General features: G+C 45.8%; 1 protein-coding gene across 1 annotated transcript in view; it reads left to right on the top strand.

The window, feature by feature from the left end:
* The window catches only part of LOC136626750 (uncharacterized), a 169,810-nt gene that overhangs the window by 71,525 nt on the left and 75,695 nt on the right, over positions 1-22,590 (top strand). The window contains exons 5-8 of the mRNA XM_066601756.1: positions 16,178-17,141; positions 19,153-19,276; positions 19,359-19,466; positions 21,108-21,858. Coding sequence (XP_066457853.1) covers positions 16,178-17,141; positions 19,153-19,276; positions 19,359-19,466; positions 21,108-21,858 — 1,947 coding nt within the window. The remainder of the gene's footprint in view (positions 1-16,177; positions 17,142-19,152; positions 19,277-19,358; positions 19,467-21,107; positions 21,859-22,590) is intronic.

Here is a 22,590-nt window from a genome sequence, read left to right as displayed (position 1 = left end):
ACACAGAGGCGTAACTTGAAGCTCCTGGGCCCCAATGCAAAACCTGTAACAGAGCCCCCATTTATAATGCTTTATTCATACTACTGGGCTCCCTCTATGGAGAAGTAAGGCCTTATGGGCACCCTAAGGCTCCTGCGCCCTGGTACAACCGCATCCCCTGCATCCCCCATAGTTACACTAGTGCCCATACCCCATTGCCCAATTTCTGCCTTTTAATAGTAGAATTGAGGTGATGGAGAAGGCAGGCCTCTGCCCAGAAGACCAAGTGCCCCTTTTATGAGAAGGGGATTTGCTGCAGCTGTATTTCAGTTTACAGAATAAATGTTCAAGCGAGCATCCATAAATAATGCATTTTATTTACAAAAAAGTAAACCCAAGCTGAAATACAGAATTAAAACCCAACTGCAACATGAAGTTTGGTATACAAGGGCAATACGAAATTTAAATGGAAGAAGAAAGGAACTAAATTATTTCCTGCTACTCCACCACTCTGGTTGTAATAGAAAAATATTCAGCAATTTGATCATGCATTTGGCTAACCTGTCTTGTCGATCGAGGTCCAATGGAATCTGATCTTGGAGAATGGTGTGTCAAGGGTTTCTGCGCCTATGACAAGTGGTTCCTTAGAAAGTATAAAGTTGTGCAAATCAATGCTGGCCTGGACAACCTCATCTGCTGTCTCATTTTTCAATATTATGGCTCTCTCAAAAATCTTCCATTCAGCAACCAACAAACCAAATGTGCATTCCACCATGTGTCTTAGCCTGTGTCAGTCTGTAGTTAAATATAATAATTTGGAAGTTTGAAATGAGAATTTCATATGGTTTGATCAGGTTTCCACACAGTTGAAAGGCCTCATCTGCCACAATAACTAAGGGCATAGGTGGCCCATCTGTTCCGAAAAAAGGCCTTGGAGCTGTGATTCCAAAATCTGGGGAGTAAATCTGTCAACCCATTTGGTAATGTTTTAAACTCAAAAATCATTGTTTTTTTCCATAGGCTCCTATGTCCACCACTACAAACTCATACTCGGCATCACATATGGCCAACAAAATAATGAGAAGCGAGACAGCTTTTTCATGTTTTCCTTCCAATGCGCCAATACATCTTTTAGCAAGTCTATTCTGTGAAGGGTAAACAAACATTGATGTAACATCCAAAATGGATATTTGAAACACGGGGTCTATAGACATTTTACAAGTCACCACGACAAAGACGCCTCAACAATGCGCATCACCCCAATTGAGCAAATTCGGGAAGGGGAATTTAATAATTTAAAGAGAAAAGAAATGCATTGGATATATGTGCTGGATACCTTACTACCAAGGGGGCTAAATCAGAAATTTAATATATACACCAAAATAGTGTCTATTCGGAATTCATATGACATGCAGAAGTGACCATGTGACAGAACGCATGCACATGATGTTATTACGCAAACTCAGAATGGACCGCATGTGGAACTCATAGCATCCCACAAACTCTACTGACCCCACAGAGTCCTGTGGCCACTGGCGTACTGTCAGGGGTTGCAATGGCAATCGGGCTCCTGCACTGAGGGGGCCCAGAGGCTGCCATTTGCCATATACAAATGCACATAGAGTGCATTACTGGCTGGCTACAGTGCCAACTGCATGATTGCTGCTATGCAACCGACAGTTCGAGCCGGAATGAAGTGGTTCAAAAGTTAAAAAAAAAAATATGAACACAGCTTAAGGCCACTCTCACACATGCGTTCAGAAAATGCAGCTTGAAATTGTGGCATTTTTGAAAGCAAGGTACAGCATTTCACAGTGCTTTTTAATGCACCCCATCTTTGTGATGGATGAGGAGGTGCGATAAAAAAATGTGAAAGCGAAAACTAGAACAGACAACTCTCAAAAATTGCAGCATTAGGAACACCGCGTTAGAGCGCAAGTCTGAGTAACCCCATTAAAATCAGTGGGAGCTAGAGAGGTGCACTACAGATAATGGCATGTAGGTGGCAACAGACAGGCATTCTGGTGCTTGAGACAGGGGAAAACAGAAAAGTGTGAGCAGGAAGTAGGATATAGGTGTTCGTTCCTGCTACAGTCAGTGGTAGAATGGGCTGCAAGCCAGAGAGAGGTCCAGAGAGAGAGACCTGGGCTGAGAACTAGAGAGAGGTCTAGAGAGAGCCCTGCGCTGAGAGCCAGAGAGAGGTCTAGAGAGAGCCCTGCGCTGAGAGCCAGAGAGAGGTCTAGAGAGAGCCCTGGGCTGAGAGCCAGAGAGAGCCCTGGGCTGAGAGCCAGAGAGAGCCCTGGGCTGAGAGCCAGAGAGAGCCCTGGGCTGAGAGCCAGAGAGGGGTCTAGAGAGAGCCCTGGGCTGAGAGCCAGAGAGGGGTCTAGAGAGAGCCCTGGGCTGAGAGCCAGAGAGGGGTCTAGAGAGAGCCCTGGGCTGACAGCCAGAGAGGGGTCTAGAGAGTGCCCTGGACTGGAAGCCATAGAGAGGTCTAGAGAGCCCTGGGCTGGAAGCCATAGAGATGTCCAGAGAGGGACCTGGACACCAAAGAGGCTTACCGTGTGCCTCAGAAAAGTTGGGTGAAGCATTCCTAAGAAAAAGGCTGTGTGGGACCTGAACTGAAGACAACTGGATGAAGCTGCCCTGGAGAGTGGGTGAGAAACACAGTTGGACTGTTTATTGAAACCCTGCTTAAAAGGACATTTAAGTTTATTTACTAAAGAGCTGTGCTAAAGCAAGCTGATATTGCTGTGAAGGTGAAAATAAATCAGAATTTGGAATTTAACCCATTGGTGTCTACCTGTGATGTGAGTTAATGACCGGGTTGCTACAGAGCATTGTACTGTGATTAGTATGGTAAAAAACGATGTGTGTAAAAGTGGCCTAAGGGTCTGCAAACAAATTTTCATGTAGTGCAGGAAATGAGTCATGTTTTGAAAGATTACGCCAAGGAGACAGATTATGTATGTAAATTTGTTTCGCAGCTGTATGCAGCACGATTTAGGTATGGGTATAGAAGGGAGGTACAAGGGGGGGAGGTACAAGGGGGGGAGGTACAAGGGGGGGAGGTACAAGGGGGGGGAGGTCCGAGGGAGGGGGGGGAGGTCCGAGGGAGGGCCCAAGCTGAAATTTTGCACCTGGGCCCCTGAGTCTTTAGGTACTTCTCTGCCTGTGTCCCGTCATCAAGATGCAACAAAATGGCACGAGAACACCAAGGTATTAAAGTAAGTAACCCACTGACATTAGGCTGGAAAAAGGGGTACAGAGCGCCCTGAGACACATTGCATTAGATCATTTACTACTTCTATGTAAATATATTGCCTGTGTTCCCAATAAAATACTTGGATGAAGATTTCCTGCTACCATCATCTTCACTTGTGTTTGGCTGAGCTAGATTTGGGGGGGGGGAGAAGTTGATTGTTATCCAAACCCCCTCCAGTGAAGTAAGCTCTTCCATATCTCCTCTATTTACACCATAAGTAGCGCAAGGATATTTTTCTGGTCTCATTGTGTGACTACTACTAAATGCTACTGGCGAAGAGCAAGGTCTGAGTACAAGTAGTTGGTGTTTTCCTCATGACGTAACTGGGGGAAAGCCCTCTTGATGAAAGAAAAGGACCTCGCTGTACCAAAGCTCACATACCAGCAACATGAAATGCGCGTGGCATGAGTCTAGGGAAATTGGACATTGTGAAATGCGAAATGACAAGACTTAGCATTGATATTCTTGGAATTAGTGGAAACTAAATGCTGATTTTCAGTGAACGGCAAGGAAAGACAAGGAGATGGACTGGAATGAGCATTGCAAACAACTCGAAGTAGAAGCCACGAAAGGCCATATGCAAGGCTTATTCTCACAGTTCAAGATGGCCTGAAAACCTTTCTTGGCACGCAACAGCACAATCAAAGGCAAAAATGGGAAGGAACTGAATGACCAAGAGTATCAAGGATAGGTGGAGGGAATACTCAGAGAAACTATGGGCCTGCAACCACATTTCTGGACCATTGCATGAGGTGAAGATGGAGTCAGAAGTGGTTATGGCAATAAAACAACTAGCCAAAAATAAAGCACCAGGCATGGATAACAAACCGGCAGAGCTATTGCTGCCAGTACCAGTGAAAACCATCACAGCGCTGTGCCAGGCAGTATGGGCATCCACACTATGGTAATAGGGCTGTAAAAGATCTGTCTTCATCACTCTACTAAAGAAAGTCCACTCCAACTACCGAACAATAGCCCTCCTTCTGCATGCAAGCAAGATCCTTCTCAAAATTATACAAGGGGAAGGGACTTGTTATTTGTACAGCGCCAACTTATTCCGCAGCACTTTCAGGTATTTTATTTATTTATTACCCCAACCTTAAGGTCATGAGCAGGAGCTTAGGACTGCATACTGCTGCCTTAACACTATGCGCCACACAAGGCCCACACAAAGACTGAGATCCATAGTTGAAGCGGCACTCCCTGAAGCGCAAGCAGGATTGCGGCAAGGACACAGCCCCTGCGACCATATTGCAACACTGCGATGAACCATGGATAAGGTACGGCAGGATCTACAAGAGCTGAGCGTTTCAGCACATCTAGTCAAGCTCATAAAATCACTTTATGCCAATCAGGAAGCTGTGAGAACACAGTATGGGGACACAGATCGGTTTGGGATCAGCAAAGGTGTCCGACAGGGCTGCATCCTCTCAGCTTTCTTGTTCAACCTATATGCGGAAGAGATCGTGCGTAAAATGGACCTAGATAAATTGGAAATCAGGGTGAAAATAGGTGGCAGAAACATCAACAATCTCTGTTCTACGGATGACACCACTCTGCTTGCATAACTAGCTCTGCTGCTAGCAACTTAATGCAGGATGACGCAAACCATTGTTTTCCCCATAGCCATGTATGAATGTGAAAGCTGAATTGCGAAAAAAGCGGATAGGAGGATTGATGCGTTGGAGCTGCGGTGCTGGCGAAAGCTGCTGCGTATAACCTGGACAGTGAGAGTAACAAACAGAGAAGGCCTGAATCGTATAAGACCCGATATATCACTGGAGGGCAGGATGACCAGACTCACAGATTTTGGCCATGTAATGCGAGCAGTCACTACAAAAATCTATAATGCTTGGACAGATCAGCGGCAAAAGAAGACCCGGCGCCAAAAGACACGATGGCGGATACTGTCAGAGCGGATACTGTCAGAGCGGATACTGGCATGGATATGACACAACTGAAAGAAGCAGTGCAAAACTGGAAAGGGGAAGGGAAAACGTGTTTAAATGCCCACTGGGTAGATGGTCCAAGAGATAAAAAAAAAAACTCCCGTCGGATGTGCTGACGGCAATCAACTGACTTATAAGAGTCTCAATAGCTTAGACAGGAAAAAAAAGAAGGTGTCAGCAGCACACTATAATATAGCCCAATGGGGGCTGGAGCTCCTGTCTGCACGCTAGAAGTGGATGGATCCTTTATCTACTCGTCACAACACCGGAGCCTTTGTCAAGGCTCTGCTCCTCCGTGTCACACGCGCTCGGCTCTGCTCCTCCGTGTCACACGCGCTCGCCTCTGCTCCTCCGTGTCACACGCGCTCGGCTCTGCTCCTCCGTGTCACACGCGCTCGGCTCTGCTCCTCCGTGTCACACGCGCTCGGCTCTGCTCCTCCGTGTCACACGCGCTCGGCTCTGCTCCTCCGTGTCACACGCGCTCGGCTCCGCTCCTCCGTGTCACACGCGCTCGGCTCCGCTCCTCCGTCTCACACACGCTCGGCTCCACCCCACCGTCTCACACGCGCTCGGCTCCGCTCTTCCGTCTCACACACGCTCGGCTCCGCTCCTCCGTCTCGCACGCGCTCGGCTCCGCTCTTCCGTCTCACACGCGCTCGGCTCCGCTCCTCCGTCTCGCACGCGCTCGGCTCCGCTCCTCCGTCTCGCACGCGCTCGGCTCCGCTCCTCCGTCTCGCACGCGCTCGGCTCCGCTCCTCCGTCTCACACGCGCTCGGCTCCGCTCCTCCGTCTCACGCGCGCTCGGCTCCGCTCCTCCGTCTCACGCGCGCTCGGCTCCGCTCCTCCGTCTCACGCGAGCTCGGCTCTGCTCCTCCGTCTCACGCGCGCTCGGCTCCGCTCCTCTGTCTCACACACTCTTGGCTCCGCTCCACCGTCTCACACACGCTCGGCTCGGCTCCTCCGTCTCGCACTCGCTCGGCTCGGCTCCTCCGTCTCACACACGCTCGGCTCTGCTTCATCCACTCTCTGAATCCATCCTCACACAGCAGAGTCCTTCATCCACTGAGAGGAGAGACCTGGTCATGTGACCCCTTGTCTCCTCCCACACACTGATCACATGATGGTGACATCATCACAGGTCCTGTAAGCACAGAACAACCCCACGGCTCCTGTCCGGCTGCAGGTGGAGGTATGTGGGGTCACCAGCACTGGGGGGCAGATTTATGGAAGCCCATAACAACCAATCACAGCGCAGCTCTCCCGAGGAGCAGGTGGTGCTATAAGCTGCGCTGTGATTGGCTGGTTTTCTTGCACACAGGGTCACGCGGCTCGCAGGATTTCTGGGGTAAATTTCTCATTAAAGAGGTTTTCTGGGACATAAAATGAAGCCACATTGAATGTTCTCCCGGCGGCTCCCGTCCAGCTCCGCCCCCTGATGTCTGCCGCACGGAGCCCGGAAGAAGCGGCGGCCGGCCCCGTGGTGCTCCCCCTCACAGGCTTCAGGGGGGATTCTTCTATGGCCGCTGTGAGGGGCTCAGCGCTCACGGACACAATGTGCGGCACATGACCGCCGGCCGCTTCTCCCGGCTCCATGCGGCCGCACTGAGGCTGCAGCGCTGGACGGGAGCCGCCGCCACAGGGGAGCGTTCAGCTTTTCCTCATTATAAGAGCTCATTTTCCCGGGTGTGAGCGCATCGCCGACAAGTAAATACGGGAATCACCTCAGCCGCCATGTTTCACCTCCTGCGTGGTATTGTCCGTATAAACATGGATATCTGCGGAGACAAACAAGTACACAGTAGAGCTCGTGTATTTGTGTGGCGTATTGCAGTCAGTAATACGCAGTAGAAGGTACTAGTTTAATATGTCTCCACCGGAAGTATGGGTGGATACATGGGTTGGCTGGGCAGAATGCTCAGGTAATGCCCCCAGCTGGGTTTTGGCTCCCGGAGACATTGCTGCTGCCAGCGTGGGATCCATCTTGCCAAATGAATGAAGTCGGCTGCGGCACACACCAGCGGCTGGAGGAGGTGGGTCGCTGGCAGTGGAGAGCCCACTTTTCCCCCACAACCTACCACCGCTCCATCGGGTACCCACTGGAAGACCTTGCCCACCATGTCTGGCCCGCTGAAGAAGACGCACTGTGAGGTGGAGAAGTGATTGGGCAGCTGTCACCGCCGAACACCCACTGATGGCTGTGACAGAAGGCGGCTCCTGCAGCCGAGAAATGAGTTGGGTCCTGTCTATGAAGGTTTACTCAATGTAGGTCCATGAACGAATCCCCAGCTGGGGATGTTACCTGAGCGCTCAGCCCCGCCAACCCATGTCTCCACCCATACTTCAGGTGGAGACATATTAAACTAACACTGCAGCAGAATAGAACATACTGTACCAGGTATTGCAGTCTCCCCCTATGGCATCTGGAATCGAGGATTATATTCACCACATATTCCTCCTCACCTTGGACATTCAACGATGGTTTCTTCCTGCAAAGAGATTCTCCTTGAAAGGCTTGAAGAGGGACATGTGAAATTTGGGGTGAATCCTCAGATCACCCGACAGGTGCCTAGATAAAAGGCCACTTGACCTACCTTTGCTGTTATTGGAAAAGGCCCCAGGAGTTTTGGCCCAAACTCGGGGGAAGGGACGTGGCTCTTCAAGTCCTGGCAGATAGCGATACTTTGTCTAGTACCTGGAAAGCAGGGGTGGCCCTGCGATTGCAATCTGGAGCTTGTTTATAGCTTGCCTGTACCTCCTGCAGTACTTCCTTCAGTCTCACCTGGGTTTCTTGCAGCACTGAAAGTATGTGACTGATAGTAGGGACAAGTCGGGACAGGGAGGTCCAGAATGAAGCTGGAGTATAACCCATTGTTTGTGTAAAACTGTGCCTGACATTATTATCAGTGCATTCTGCTGTCCGTCCAATCATCTTGGAGGTGAGAGATGAAACATCGCAGATACTGTTCTAGTGATGGCTAGAAGTTCCTTATTACCAGTGTCATAGTTTCTTTCCACAGGCAATAAGATGCATGATAGAAATGCACACGGATGCAGCAGCATCTTGTCTCTGACTCATTGTGACATGATAGCACCTTCTGCCGAATTGGAGGCATCAACTGTAACGACAAAGGGCAATTCTGGATTTGGGTGGACCAGTACCGGTGCTGACGTAAAGAGGGTCTTTAATCTGTCAAAGGCTACTTGCGTCACAGGGGACCATCCAAATGCTTGCGTTTTCTTCGTCAGAGCAGTGATAGGCAGGATGTTTTTGAAAAGTCCTTTCATTGAACATCTTTTAAGTTCTAAGGAACAGGCCAATCCACAACAGCCCTCATTTTGCTAAGGTCCATACTCAGACCGTTTGGAGAGATGATATACACCAGAAACTGCATCTGGGTCTGTTCAAATTCACATTTCTCTAGTTTGATTCGGAGGAGGTTCTTTCGGAGTCACTCCAAGACCACCCACATATGGATACGATGTTCTTCCACACTATTTGAGAAAATAAGGATGTTGTCAAGGGAGACCAACACAAATTGATCCAATAGGTCTCAAAATACATTGTTAATAAAATGTTGGAAGGTGGCAGGAGTATTGCAAAGTCCGAATGGCATGACTAGCTATTCGAAGTGTCCATATCTTGTTTTGACCGCCGTTTCCCATTCATCCCTGGGGTGGATCCGTACCAGATTATATGTTCCTCTGAAGTCTAGTTTAGTAAAGATCTTGGCCACATAAGGCAAGGCCCAAGCGAGTTTCATCTGAAAATAAATGCAACATTGATTCACAAAGCCTTGTTACTGATGGCGATCCACACTAAACTTTGACAGTAAAGGGATGCGAACCTCTGCATCTGAACTGTGCAACTCAAGTATCTGTCGCTTTTACGTATCCACCTCGCTTTATAGGAGCCACAGAATTTTTGCAGTTCAGCGACCTGTTTTTTTCAGGGTGGCTACTATGGAAGAAATGCTTTGGGCGTGTTTATTCTGTCGCAATGTTGTGCACGACTGGAGTCACCTGTTGTAGCCACTACTGGAGGGAAGCATGGTCAAGGAGTAGCCGAGGTCTGGTACACAAGATGGTGGTGCAGTACAGAGGGTTTAAGCAGTTGAGTCGCCAGGAGATAGATACGGTCTGGTACACAAAGTAGCAATCTTGTCTTGTAGGGAGCAGGTATAGGAGAGAGGTGGTTTACTGGCTGAGGGCTCAAAGCACAATAAACACTCACTGAGGGAGTGGCAGGGCCAGGCTTTTGTTGAGAGCCTAATCAAGAATCGGGAAAAAGTTAGCATGATCTAGGAACAAGGCAACAAAATATCACCTGCCTAACTAAGGAGGAAGTGCAGAGCCAGTTAGAAAAATAATAAAATCGACAAATCACTGGGCCCAAATGGAATACACCCAAGGGTTCTAAAGGGACTAAGTGATGTGACAGACAAACCGCCATAACTCCTCATCAGCATGGGTTCACGATAGATTGATCATGCCAGACCAAAAAAGATGCTTAATGTGCGTCCAAACAACTATGTATAAATACATTACGGGACAATACAAGGACCCCATGATCTGTTTATACCCAGGACTACAACGGTAACAAGAGGGCATCCGCTACGTCTAGAAGTAAGCAGGTTTCATTACCAACATAGAAAGAGGTTCTTTACTGTAAGAGCAGTGAGACTGTGGAACTCTGCCTGAGGACGTGGTGATGGCAAAATCGATAAAGGAATTTAAGCAGGGACCAGATGCCTTTATAGAGTGTTATGATATTACAGGATATAGGCATTAACCCCTTAACGACTGCCCCATCGGGAAACTACGTCCTCAGAAAGTGGGCTTTAATCCTAGAGGACGTAGTTTTATGCGTCCTCTTTAGATTGATGCCCACTTGCCTGAGGACGTGACCGCTCCATGCTGTCGGTGCCCGCAGGTAGCCGACAGCATGGAGCTGTCATCCCAGGATGCGGGCAGTCCCCCCCGGCATTGCGATCGGCGCTATACAATGGATAGCGCCGATCGCAATAAAGTAAATAAAAGTGTGAAAAAAAGTAAAGATTCAGCTGCTCTGATGGATCGGAACCATCAGAGCAGCTGAAAATACTCACACGGATTGTCGGCGGTGTCCCCCGGAGTTCTGGTCCTCCCGGACCCGCCGGCGGCCTTCTGCGCATGCGTGCCAGACGATGACGTCAAGCGCACGCGCAGAAGCCCGGGAGCCCCCGGCAAATTTAAAATCTCCTGGCTCCCGGCTCCCGAAGGTAGCCGGGAGCCAGGAGGTGTTACCGGGGACCGCGGAGAGCGGTCCCCGGGCCCGCGATCGCAGCTATCCATTGGATAGCTGCGATCGCGAAAAAGTTAAAAAACGTTTAAAAAAAGTGTCCGTTTCACCTCCCCTCATGGATCGGATCCATGAGGGGAGGTGAAAATATTCACCCCCGGTCCTCAGCGGTGTCCCGATGTTCCGGGACCCGAAGTCCCCCTCTGCGCATGCGCGCCCGATGATTGACATCGGGCGCGTGCACAGAGGGGCTCGAGCCCCGGGAAATTTAAAATCCCTCTGCTCTGGGCTGCCATGTGTAGCCCAGAGCAGAGGGATGTCACCAGGGATATGATCACTGTCATCCAATGGATGACAGTGATTATGTAGAGTAAAAAAAAGTGTAAAAAAGTTTTTTTAAAAAGTGTTAAAAGTAAAAAAAAAAAGTTTCAAAAAAGTTAAAAAATCTTACGTCTCATCACCCCCCACGGATCATATCCATGAGGGAGGATGAAATGATGTACGTAAGGCCCGCGGATTTATCCGCGGACCTTACCCCAGCTTCTGCGCACGCGCCCGTCGCCAAAGTGGCGGACGCATGCGCAAAAGCTGTGGATTGCCAGCGTAATTTAAAATCTCCCTGCTCCTGGCTACAAAACTTAGCCGAGAGCCTGGAGATTTCACGGAGAGCCGCGGTGAGCGGTTCCTGGTCACGTGTTCGCCGTTATCCAATGGATAATGGCGATCACGTAAAAGTAAAAAAAAGGTGAAGGTTCATCTCCCCTCACCGATGCGATCGGTGAGATGAGACTTTTTACCGGAGGCCTCCGTATTTGCACCCCGACGCAATCCTCATCCGTGAACTTTCCCGTATTCTGCGCATGCGACCGCCGGCAAAACAGCGGACACATGCGCAGGAGACGGGGAGCCCAGGAAAATTAAAATCTCCTTGCTCCCAGCGACCAACGGTCGCCGAGAGCCTAGAGCAGTGACGGGTGGCCTCGTTGAGCGGTCCCCGGTCACGTGATAAAAGGGTAGCGATCTACCTTTGGCCGGTCTCACATGACCGGATAGGAATTACGGATTCCGCATGCTTCTGATCACCGGTAATACGCAGATCAATCGCATTGGATTACACAATTCCGCTCACATTAGCGGGTCGGAATTGTGTAATCCACTCGCAGAAAAGAGAACGCAGGAGGTTCTATTTTACCGCGGATATCCGCAGGATAGAGCCCATTGTGCTCCGTGGTCGCGGATATACCCGCAGCCCATACGCAACTACGTTGCATACGGGCTGCGGGTACCCGCGTCATCGCTAAGCGACGGTGCGGGAAATGCAAACAAAAATAAAGTACTGCGCATGACCACCTGTGTGAGTAGGCAGTTATGCGCAGTACATTACGCGCCCGTACGCAGGGTCACGGCCGGCTCACAGCTGGGATCCGCTGCGGGCCTCGGCAAGCGGATTCCACCTACGGCCGTGTGAGCCCAACATTATTCAGACCGCTACCTGTAATCCGTAATTAACAAGAAGCCCTGGGAACGTTCACCTTCCTGCAGTTCCAGGAGCACCTTGTTGAGCGCCTTCTGTGAGACCGCCGCACCTCAGCAGGCTTACGGAGATTCACAGAGCGCCACTTTTTACACCCCATACCCGCTACTGAGGTCAAGAAATACCCCCAAAAAACATGAGAGGAGGGGGGATACCCGGTTTTATTGCCTCATGGGCCCATCCCAACGAGCCGCTGTAGTTACCCCTGTCTTCGGAAATACTACACAGTTCACATTATTACTTTTATCTAAGATTTGGGGAACGCCGAAAAGGGCGCGGAGTGTGTGGGGGAGGGGGGGGGGAATTTTTAGGGAGTCAATTTTTTTATTCCGTACAAGTGGGCAATGGGGCCTGGAATGTATTCAGTTGTGCCCTGCAATCCAACGGGTGTTCCCTCCATTATAGGCCTAACCATGTGTCCTATAAGTAGATTAGGGCCACAACGGGAATGTTTTTGAACACGGGACAAACGGGGGTATCCATTTTGGGGTGAACGTCTTCATTCCTATGTACACTGTACAAAAAAAACAGGTTTTAAATTTAAAAAATTGCCAAAAAAATGAAAATTATAATTTTTTCCTTCTGATTTGCTTAGATTTATTCAAATACTGTGGGGTCAAAACACACAATACACCCCTAGATGAATTCGTTAAGGGGTCTAGTTTTTAAAATGGGGTCATTTGTGGGGGTTCTTTATCGTTTTGGACGCTCAATGTCTCTACAAGTGGGCAATGGGGCTTGGAATTTATTCCGTTGTACCCTGAAATCCAATGGGTGCTCCTTCCATTATAGGCCTAGCCATGTGTCCTTTAAGTAGATTAGGGCCACAAGGGGTATGGTTCTGAACACGGGACAAACAGGGGTATCCATTTTGGGGTGAAAGGCTTCATTTATATGTGTGCTGTACAAAAACAAATGTTTTTAAATTGATACAACTGCCAAAAAAATGAAAATTGTAATTCTTTTCCTACTGCTTTGCTTAGATTTATTCAAAAATTGTAGGGTAAAAATACACAGTACACCCCTAGATAAATTCGTTAAGGGGTCTAGTTTTCCAAATGGGGTCATTTGTGGGGGTTCTCTTTGGTTTTGGGCGCTCAAGAGGTCTACAAGTGTGCTATGGGGCCTAAAACGCCTTAAAGGAAAATTTCAGTTCTGAAAGCCACCGACCACTCCTTACATTTTGTGCCCCGTTGTGCATCCAAACAAAAGATTAGGGCCACAATGGGTATGTCTCTGAACACGGGAGAAACAGGCGTATCCATTTTGGGGTGCAAGGCTTCATTCATGCGTGTGCTGTACAAAAAAAGCTGTTTTTAAAATGACAGAATCGGCAAAAAAACGAAAATCACATTTTTTCCCCTTTGCTTTGCTTGAATTCATTCAAAAACTGTGGGGTCAAAATGGTCAGTGCACCCCTAGATAAATTCGTTAAGGGGTCTAGTTTTCAAAATGGGGTCACTTGTGGGGGTTCTCTTTGGTTTTGGGCGCTCAAGAGGTCTACAAGTGTGCTATGGGGCCTAAAACGCCTTAAAGGAAAATTTCAGTTCTGAAAGCCACCGACCACTCCTTACATTTTGTGCCCCGTTGTGCATCCAGACAAAAGATTAGGGCCACAATGGGTATGTCTCTGAACACGGGAGAAACAGGCGTATCCATTTTGGGGTGCAAGGCTTCATTCATGTGTGTGCTGTACAAAAAAAGCTGTTTTTAAAATGACAGAATTGACAAAAAAACGAAAATCACAATTTTTTCCTTTTGCTTTGCTAGAATTTATTCAAAAACTGTGGGGTCAAAATGGGCAGTACACCCCTAGATAAATTCGTTAAGGGGTCTAGTTTTCAAAATGGGGTCATTTGTGGGGGTTTTCTATGGTTTTGGCCGCTCAAGAGCTCTACAAAAGTGCCATGGGGCCTAAAACGCCTTCAAGCAAAATTTCAGTTCTGAAAGACGCCGACTACTCCTTTCATTTTGGGCCCCGTTGTGCATCCAGACATAAGATTAGGATCACAATGGGTATGTTTCTGAACACGGGAGAAACGGGGGTATCCATTTTGGGGTGTAAATCCTCATTTTTATGGGCACTATAGGAAAAAAATATATCTTTAAAATGACATATTTGCAAAAATATGAAATTTCATTTTTTCTCCTATAAATTTAATTAATTCCTGAAAAAAAACGGTGGGGTCAAAATACTCATGACCCCCCTCAGTGGATACATTAAGGGGTGTAGTTTTTAAAATGGGGTCATTTGGGGGGGTATCTATTATTCTGACACTCATGAGCCTTTGCAAACTTGGCTTGGTGCAGGAAAACAAAGTGTTCCTCAAAATGCTGAAAAGTAATGTTAAATTTGTATGTCCTCTAAATGGTTAAAAAAACACAAAAGTTTTTCAAATGTGCATTTAGAATAAAGTAAACAGATGGAAATATATATCTTATCAAAAATTTGTACAGTATGTTAGGACATATTTGAGATATTACAGTTGAAAATGTGAAAAAATGACAATTTTTTCTAAATTTTCCCAATTTTGGCGCTTTTAATACATATACACAAATTATATCGGTCTCTTTTTACAACCAAAATGAAGTACAACATGTGGCGAAAAAACAATGTCAGAATCACTTGGATATGTAAAGCCTTTACGGAGTTATGCTACGTTGAACAACGCATGTCAGATTTCCAAAATTTGGCTCCGTCACTAAGGCGCAAACAGGCTTTGTCACTAAGGGGTTAAATAACCAATGGGGTTGGTAATCCGGGTCTTTGAGTCAGGAAGGAATTTTCAAAACGTCGATTCAGGGATTATTCTGACTTCCATTATGGAGTCGGGAAGGGATTTTTTCCCCCAGTGGGCTAAATTGTCTTCTGCCTCATTTGTTGTTTTTTTTTGCCTTCCTTGGGATCAACAAGGGGGGTGGAAACAGGCTAAACTATATGGACATTGTCTCCCTTCAGCCTCACATACTATGTTACCATGTTACAACAGGTATGCAGGGGAGCTATCCAAAGGGCTGATGGCTCAATAAGAAGGGCTACTGCTTGGAGTGCTGACATCTGCTGCTGCCCCCATTGAGTCTTCATGGTGTTTGGTATTGCACTTGTGTTTCATTCACTGCAATAGACCTGAGCCACAATAGCAGACACAACCCGCGGGCGGCGCGGCTCTGTTATTGGAGGGAAGCAGCCATGTTTCTCTAAACCTGGACAATCCCAATAAAGACGCAACCATGCAGGAAGGATTTTCTATTGATTGTACTACAAAGTCTGTGACTAATCGTGACTAATCTGCAGCAGAATCTGCATGTGTTACATGTGGAGTCTATACAGACAGTTGGTGTCACACCTTGATTTCTCTTTATTGTTGAAGCTCCAAGATGATCCGTATTTATTAACTCTTGTGATGCCAGGTGAGAGGACTTGGGAAGTCGCTGTCTGACCTCTAGATTTACTGCTTTATACTGACATCACCGTTGTGGCCCCTGATCTGCTGTAGAGGAGATGTGACATGCTGTGGCCCCAAACATGGAGGAACGGCCTTGATAAACTATTCACCTAATGATCCAACCTGCATAAAGTGAGACTAGAAGGTCAACACATAAATGGGGTTTTTCAGGACACGAAAAAAAAATAATTTTAAGTCTTTATAATGTTTTTTTCCCAGTAAACCCCTTTAACTCTTTAGTGACAGGCCTATTTTGCAGCCTTAACCCCCTCCCACCAACAGTCATATTAAAATTGAAAAACCCTCCTGAAAATGTCACTTTTTTATTGTAGATTTAAAATTTATGTTTCGTAAATATATTTGACTCACAACTTAATCGCTTTTTTAACCCCTGATAACATAACTGATTTTAGCTTTAAGAGCCAGTAAATAACACTGCCCAACGGTGATTTTGTTTCGGGCTCAAAATTAGCGTATTGTTACGTATTTCCATCTGCTGAATTCAAAAATCACCATAAAAATGACTGATTAGCTCTTGCTTTGGAGGCATGTCATGTTTTAGAGTTTACATTTTTATTTTGTTGGAATTTCTTTTTTTTTGGGGGGGGGGGTAGTTGTCAGACCTCTCAACTGACATAACACAACATTCTCCATATGTTTGTAGATTCTAAACATAATAAATGTTGCTATGATTGAGTTTCATATTGTTTCTGTATTTCTTTTTTTCAGAATTTCTGGTTTTGGAGCGCTTTTGAAGTGCAAAATTTGCTGTATCAAAATGCCACAAAAATGTGTAAATTTAGTGAATAATTTTAGTTACATTTGTGGTGAAATAATATTTTTGTCACAAAAACGCAATCTGATGCCTCTTGTGAAGGCTGCCTATCATCATTATTTTGGAATGAAGGTAGGTGACCAGGATAAGTCATGGGCTCCACATATATGTTACAACTCTTGTTCAGTTAAACTACGAGGATGGCTGAAAAATCAAAAACTATCAATGGATTTTGCGGAGCCTACTAACCATACAGATGACGGCTATTTCTGCTTGACTTCGCCTATAAAGGCAGTATTGTCAATGAAGAAAACAGGAACAGTTCAATACTTGAATCTTCCATCTGCTATTCGACCTATTCCACATTCAGATAGTTTACCAGTTCCTACTCCACGCCAACATTATGAGCTAGTAGTGGAAAATGAAGAAAGTGTGGAAAAAGAAGAACCCAACAAGCCTTCCACATCCCATGACCCTGACTTTGAGGTAAAAGATGATACACCGCACAGACTGAGTCAAGTGGAATTGCGTGATCTTATTCGAGACCTTGACTTATCAAAGGAGAAGGCGGAACTTCTAGGGTCAAGACTACATCCATGGAACTTTCTCCAACGTGATGTCAGGGTCTCACAGTACAGAGAACGTCAGAGGGATCTGCTCCCTTTTCTTGAGAAGAAAAACAATCTGGTTGTTTGTTGCGACGTTAATGGTTTGATGAAATCTTTGAATTTGAACCATGATCCAACTGAATGGAGGCCGTTCATAGACTCCTCCAAGCTTAGTTTGAAATCTGTATTACTTCACAAAGGCAACCATCTTCCTTCTATTCCAGTTGGTCATGCAGTTCACATGATAGAGACTTACGCAAACATGACAGACCTCCTCGACTCAATCAAATATCTAGTGATGAAGGCTTTAGTTAGGATTTTGTAGGCAACATTGATTAATATGATTGGATGACTGTGGTTCCAATCAGTGAGATCTTTACAGAGTTTAATAGTAATATAATAGCAGCATCATTAAAAAATGAGAGGGAGTCCTCCAGAAGGGCCTGTTGTAGTGTGTCTTGTAATTAGAGTGCTAAGCAGCAGAAATGCAGTCCTAAGCTCTCGCTCACGACCTACCTGGTTCATCATTGACTCGGCCTTGTATCCTTCTGAGGTCGGTAAAATTAGTACCCAGCTTGGTAGGGGGGTAATATATAAAAATTTCTGGAAAGCACTGTGGAAAAAATGTGGAAGAAATAATGTAATATTTTGCAATACGGTTGTTATGGATGGGGCAATACCAAATTTGTGGAGATTTGTTGTTCTTTTTATCTTTTCAATAATAAAACCCTTGTATAAGGCCCACAGACTATATATGGTGTCACTTTAAAGCCAATTACATTAGCTTCCCAATGACATCAAAAACATGTTGATTGCCCTGATAGAACCGGAGCTATAGCCATTAGAAACGGAACAAACTATATTTGTCCAAAAGTGTAAAGTCCTCTTCCTGCAGAGCGAACAGAGGTCGTCCCAAACTGCTGGCGGGGGTTAAGGACCAAGCTGTGTTGTTCATGTTAAAAGTGCCATAGCTTTTTTTCTATTTTCGTCGACCTAGCCATATGAGGCCTTATTTTTTGAAGTACAAGTTGTATTTTTTGATGGCACCAATTTGTGGCATATTTTTTTTTTATTTTAGATTGAATTTTTTTCACTAAACTGTTATTGAACGTTCCTGAACATTATGTTTTTATTTCTCAAGGCGGACTTAAAGTTGCGTTTAGCTAATTGCTAAAATAGTACACTGCATCATTTCTATAATGCAGTATACTATGCATATGCTGTCAGCCTATTAGACTCTGCCAGAGGTGGGATTTGATAGGCTGAGATATCTGGCAGATACAGAGGCTTTTGTCAGGCCGCCTGCTGCCATGGTAACCCATCATCATGATCATATCATGTAATTCTAATGGGTGACACCCCTCTCCCTCTTATCCGTTGCTTAATTGTTATTGATTGTTACATAGAAAACAATAAACAGTCGGGAATGGAGGTTTCTCTACTCTCAGCCGTTACAGTAGGACCCCGGCTGTGAGTAGACCTCCAAACACCCAACTTGCTCCTACAAAGTAATTGTATTATTACAGGATTTAGCATAATTTTACATTGTCTTGTATTCTTTTGATTCAGGATCCTCGGCTGATATCTTCTATATCAGATAATTATCCTGATTGACCCGACAAGGATGGAGAGGAACCGGGACAAGATGGCGGAGAGTATATTCACCCTCACCCTAGAGATACTCTTCCAGCTTACAGGAGAGGTGAGAGATTCTGGGGATGACGTCACGTTCCATCATTCTTATCTCTGTCAGTCTCTGGTCACATCTACGGCAGAGGATTTACTGCAGATTAGGTCATAAATGCTGGAAAATAATAGAGCCGGCTGGGCTGTTTTGCTGGTAAAATGACAGATACCCAACAGATCTATTATAAGGCAATGGGGCTCTTGGGTGCTGCTGATGTTGGCCATATAATAGATCCGACTCTCGATGAGTAGAACAAAGAAATTAATGAACACAGATGTGAAGAGCTGACATAACTGCCGGACCAGACTGGGAGGACTCTAGAAATGTCTGCAGGGATATTTATGGATGTATCTCCCCATAAACAGGATTACACGGTAGTGAAGAAGACTTCTAGTGATGGCTGTCAGGCCCCGGTATCTGATGGATGGGGAAGACCCCTGAGCCCAATCACAGGGCCTCCACCTCACCCCCTGATACTGGAGGAGATCAATGAGCAGAAGATCCTGCAGCTCACCAACAAGATGATTGAGCTGCTGACTGGAGAGGTGACGCTGCTGGGAATGCTGGGACATAATACAGTAACGCTATAGCGGTATAACGTGTCTGGGTGATGACGGTATCATTGTGTTGTCAGGTTCCTATAAGGTGTCAGGACGTCACTCTCTATTTCTCCATGGAGGAGTGGGAGTATTTGGAAGGACACAAGGATCTGTACAAGGACGTCATGATGGAGGACCACCAGCCCCCCCCATCACCAGGTAATAGACAGGACTAAATCCACACGGCCTTTATTATTTGTATGTAGAGAATGAATTCAGTGGCTGTCTGTGTTTTCTGCAGGTACATCCAGTAAAAGAACAGCAGCGGAGAGATGTCCCCGTCCTCTTCTTCCACATGTGAGGGGGGATCAGCCGTGTAAGAAGGAGATTCCTACAGATGACCCCCCAGGTGAGACTGCATGTAGAGAAGAGTCTGTGTTGTCGGGGTTTTCAGCTGTATATTCCCTTATTCAGCCAAAATACATAATAAAGTGTAACGTCTATTAAAAATATTTTGTATGTAAAAGCAATTTTTCAACATATGTTGCTCAAAAAAGCGAGTGAACATTTATATCACACATCAGATCTGGATGATCTCCATCCTATGCAGACTCTTTCATGTCTGTCACATGTGCTCATTGTGAAGCTGCTCTTATCTGTGAAGAGAACGGGGTGCTAATTCTGGTGTCTCTGGCAAATGCCAATTGAGCTACATTGTGCTGGGATGTTAGCATCGGTCCCAATATAGGATGTCGGGCCCTCAAGGTTCCTGACAGTTAGGTCATTAGTCTGCTGGAGGTCGTTGTGTGCAGCTCTGCCGGTGCTCCTCCTGTTGTCCTCGCACAAAGGGTCATATGCCGATCCTAATCCTGTGGCTAACAGATCACTATGTTCCTGCACTCTGCAATCGGTACAGATCAGTCGTCATTATAGTTTTCTATTAATCCTGGATCACATGGTGATAATTATATTATTTCCTCTAGTATTTTAGTCCGGCCGCAGGCGCCGTGTAAGAAGTCATCCCCATGCTGCATTCAGCTTCTCCTCACATCGCGTCTGCTCCCGGCTGAGACCCCATGTACTATAAAGAAAGGAGCAGTATTGTACAAAGTACTCCATGTCTCTCCTTTTTTAATTATTCGGATTGTTGTAGGTTACGTCCACCCTGGGCAACATCATTTATTTGTCACTCCATCCTCCATTAGTGGCTTTGCACGTGCGCAGTTACCATCAGGGCGCGTTCATCCTCTGTATTACACATGTGAAATGGAGTTAAAATGATCTATTGGTTTGAATGGGTTTATTCACATGTGTGTATTTTAATGTGTAATTCTATCTGGGAATATGCTGCGCATACAGCCGTGTGAATGAGCCCGTATCGTGTTTCCTCTCCACTGTTGCTCTAAAACCAGAGTTACTGCTCATGCTCAGTAGGGACTTCCCACATCTTGGTACAAGTAACAGTCAGCTGGGTTAGTGACTGGCTACAAACATGTGTGCCCACTGATAATGGCGGTGCCGGGCTTCTAAAAGTGTCTTTATTCCCCGGTCAGCAGCACATGATCAGCAGACTGTAGTTGCAGTACAGGGCAGTTTACAGCAGGGGATATCAGCAGCTCTTATCCACGGCTCGTACGGCTCCTGCACTCTGTAACCTTACAAGCTGGATGTAGGAAATTACCGTCACCGCATCGGCGCAGTACATGTCCTACAATGTGGAAGTCCTTGGTTTCAATGGAGATGAAAAATACAATAAAGCTTGTCTAAAATGATTGGTTCATTAGGATGGTTGTCAGATTAGGTGCTCCATGAAATATTGCGCCTGCTATTAATGGAAAATCATTTGAATAATTGAATTTGTCTGAATGTTTTTTTTAGTTCATTTTATTTAACGCACTTGTTAAGAACGGTATACGATGATGTAGCATTAAAGATACTTACAAAACATTTTGTATAAATTTGTTTGAATATTTAATATAGAAATGTAATAAAATAAATAGAATTGTAATCATATATTCAAAAATATTTAAATACATTTTATTGATTTCAGATAACCACGCCAGGAGACCAGAGGGACAGCTGATATCAACAGATTATAGAGCGGAAGAACATGGTATCATACAAGATACATACGAAGAGCCTGCCATTATCCCAGATATATCCTCAGCTCTTCACAGCAAAGATATATCATCTGATCCCTCTAAACAGGTTCCGTCTTCTGATTCATCACAGACCAGAATGCAACACAATATTTACAGAAGAGATGCTGAACATGAAGAAGTTGACACAGGGGAGAAGCCTTATTCATGTTCAGAATGTGGGAAACGTTTTCCCCAGAAATCAAATCTTGTTAGACATGGGAAAACTCACACAGGGGAGAAGTCATTTTCATGTCCAGAATGCGGGAAATGTTTTACACAAAATTCAAATCTCCTTAAACATCAGAAAAATCACACGAAGGAGAAGTCATTTCCATGTTCAGAGTGTGGGAAATGTTTTAATTTTAAATCAGAACTTGTTGGACATCAGAAATATCACACAGGGGTGAAACCATATGCATGTTCTGAATGTGGGAAATGTTTTACCCAGAAATCATGCCTCGTTAGACATCATAGAATTCACACAGGGGAGAAGCCATATCCATGTTCAGAATGTGGGAAATGTTTTAGCCAGAAAGCAGATCTTATTAAACATCATAGAATTCACACGGGGGAGAAGCCATATTTCTGTTCAGAATGTGGGAAATGTTTTACTAGGAAGTCAACTCTCGTTGAACATCAATATGTTCACACAGGAGGGAGGCCATATTAATGTTTTGAATTTGAGAAATGTTTCACCCGCAAAATCACATTTTTCAATTTACTCCTCAGGGAAGAAGTCACTTACTGTTAGATTTTCTTGCCATTCTTTTTGATCGATAAATAGTTCAACAACAAAAAATTCCAACATTCCTTCCTTCCCAGCACTTGTACTGATAGGCAAGATTCCTCATTAGCTGCTAGGATTGAGCTTCGCTCCAGGCCCAGCTGTACAAGCCTATAGATACTGCTGTCAATGGAGACAACTGCATCTAGAGGGTTTAGTGAGGTATTGGGCTGACTCCTTCACCCCAACGGTACCCCCATAATGAAATCATTGTGTGCTGATGGTTCCTCTGGCACCCAGAGGCTTTATAATGGCCTCCTGGTCTGCCATGTTCAGTGGCCTAGGGTCGGCAGTTGTTTCACTGACAGTAATAGGCCTTACTGTAGTGCAGTGTTTTATCTAACCGATTGTATCTTCAAGTACTTTTGTGTGATAAATAAATTTGAAAAATGTTTCTCATCCATTTTATTGTGAGACACAGCTGAAGACCTTGGGTATAGCTACTGCCACTTGGAGGCGGAGATTAAGCAACAAGAAAAGTGCTGGCTCCTCCCACTACCTATTTAGCTTATTAGGAGGCAGACCTCTTCATCATCAGTGCCATTTTTGGGCCCTAGACACACAGTGAGTCAGGACTCCCCCTGTATGCCGTGGGGCTACTTCTATTG

Source organism: Eleutherodactylus coqui, chromosome 4 (assembly GCF_035609145.1).
Source record: "Eleutherodactylus coqui strain aEleCoq1 chromosome 4, aEleCoq1.hap1, whole genome shotgun sequence".
Classification (NCBI taxonomy): domain Eukaryota; kingdom Metazoa; phylum Chordata; class Amphibia; order Anura; family Eleutherodactylidae; genus Eleutherodactylus; species Eleutherodactylus coqui.
Note: the sequence above shows the minus strand (reverse complement) of the source record. Positions and strands in the feature narration are given on the sequence as shown.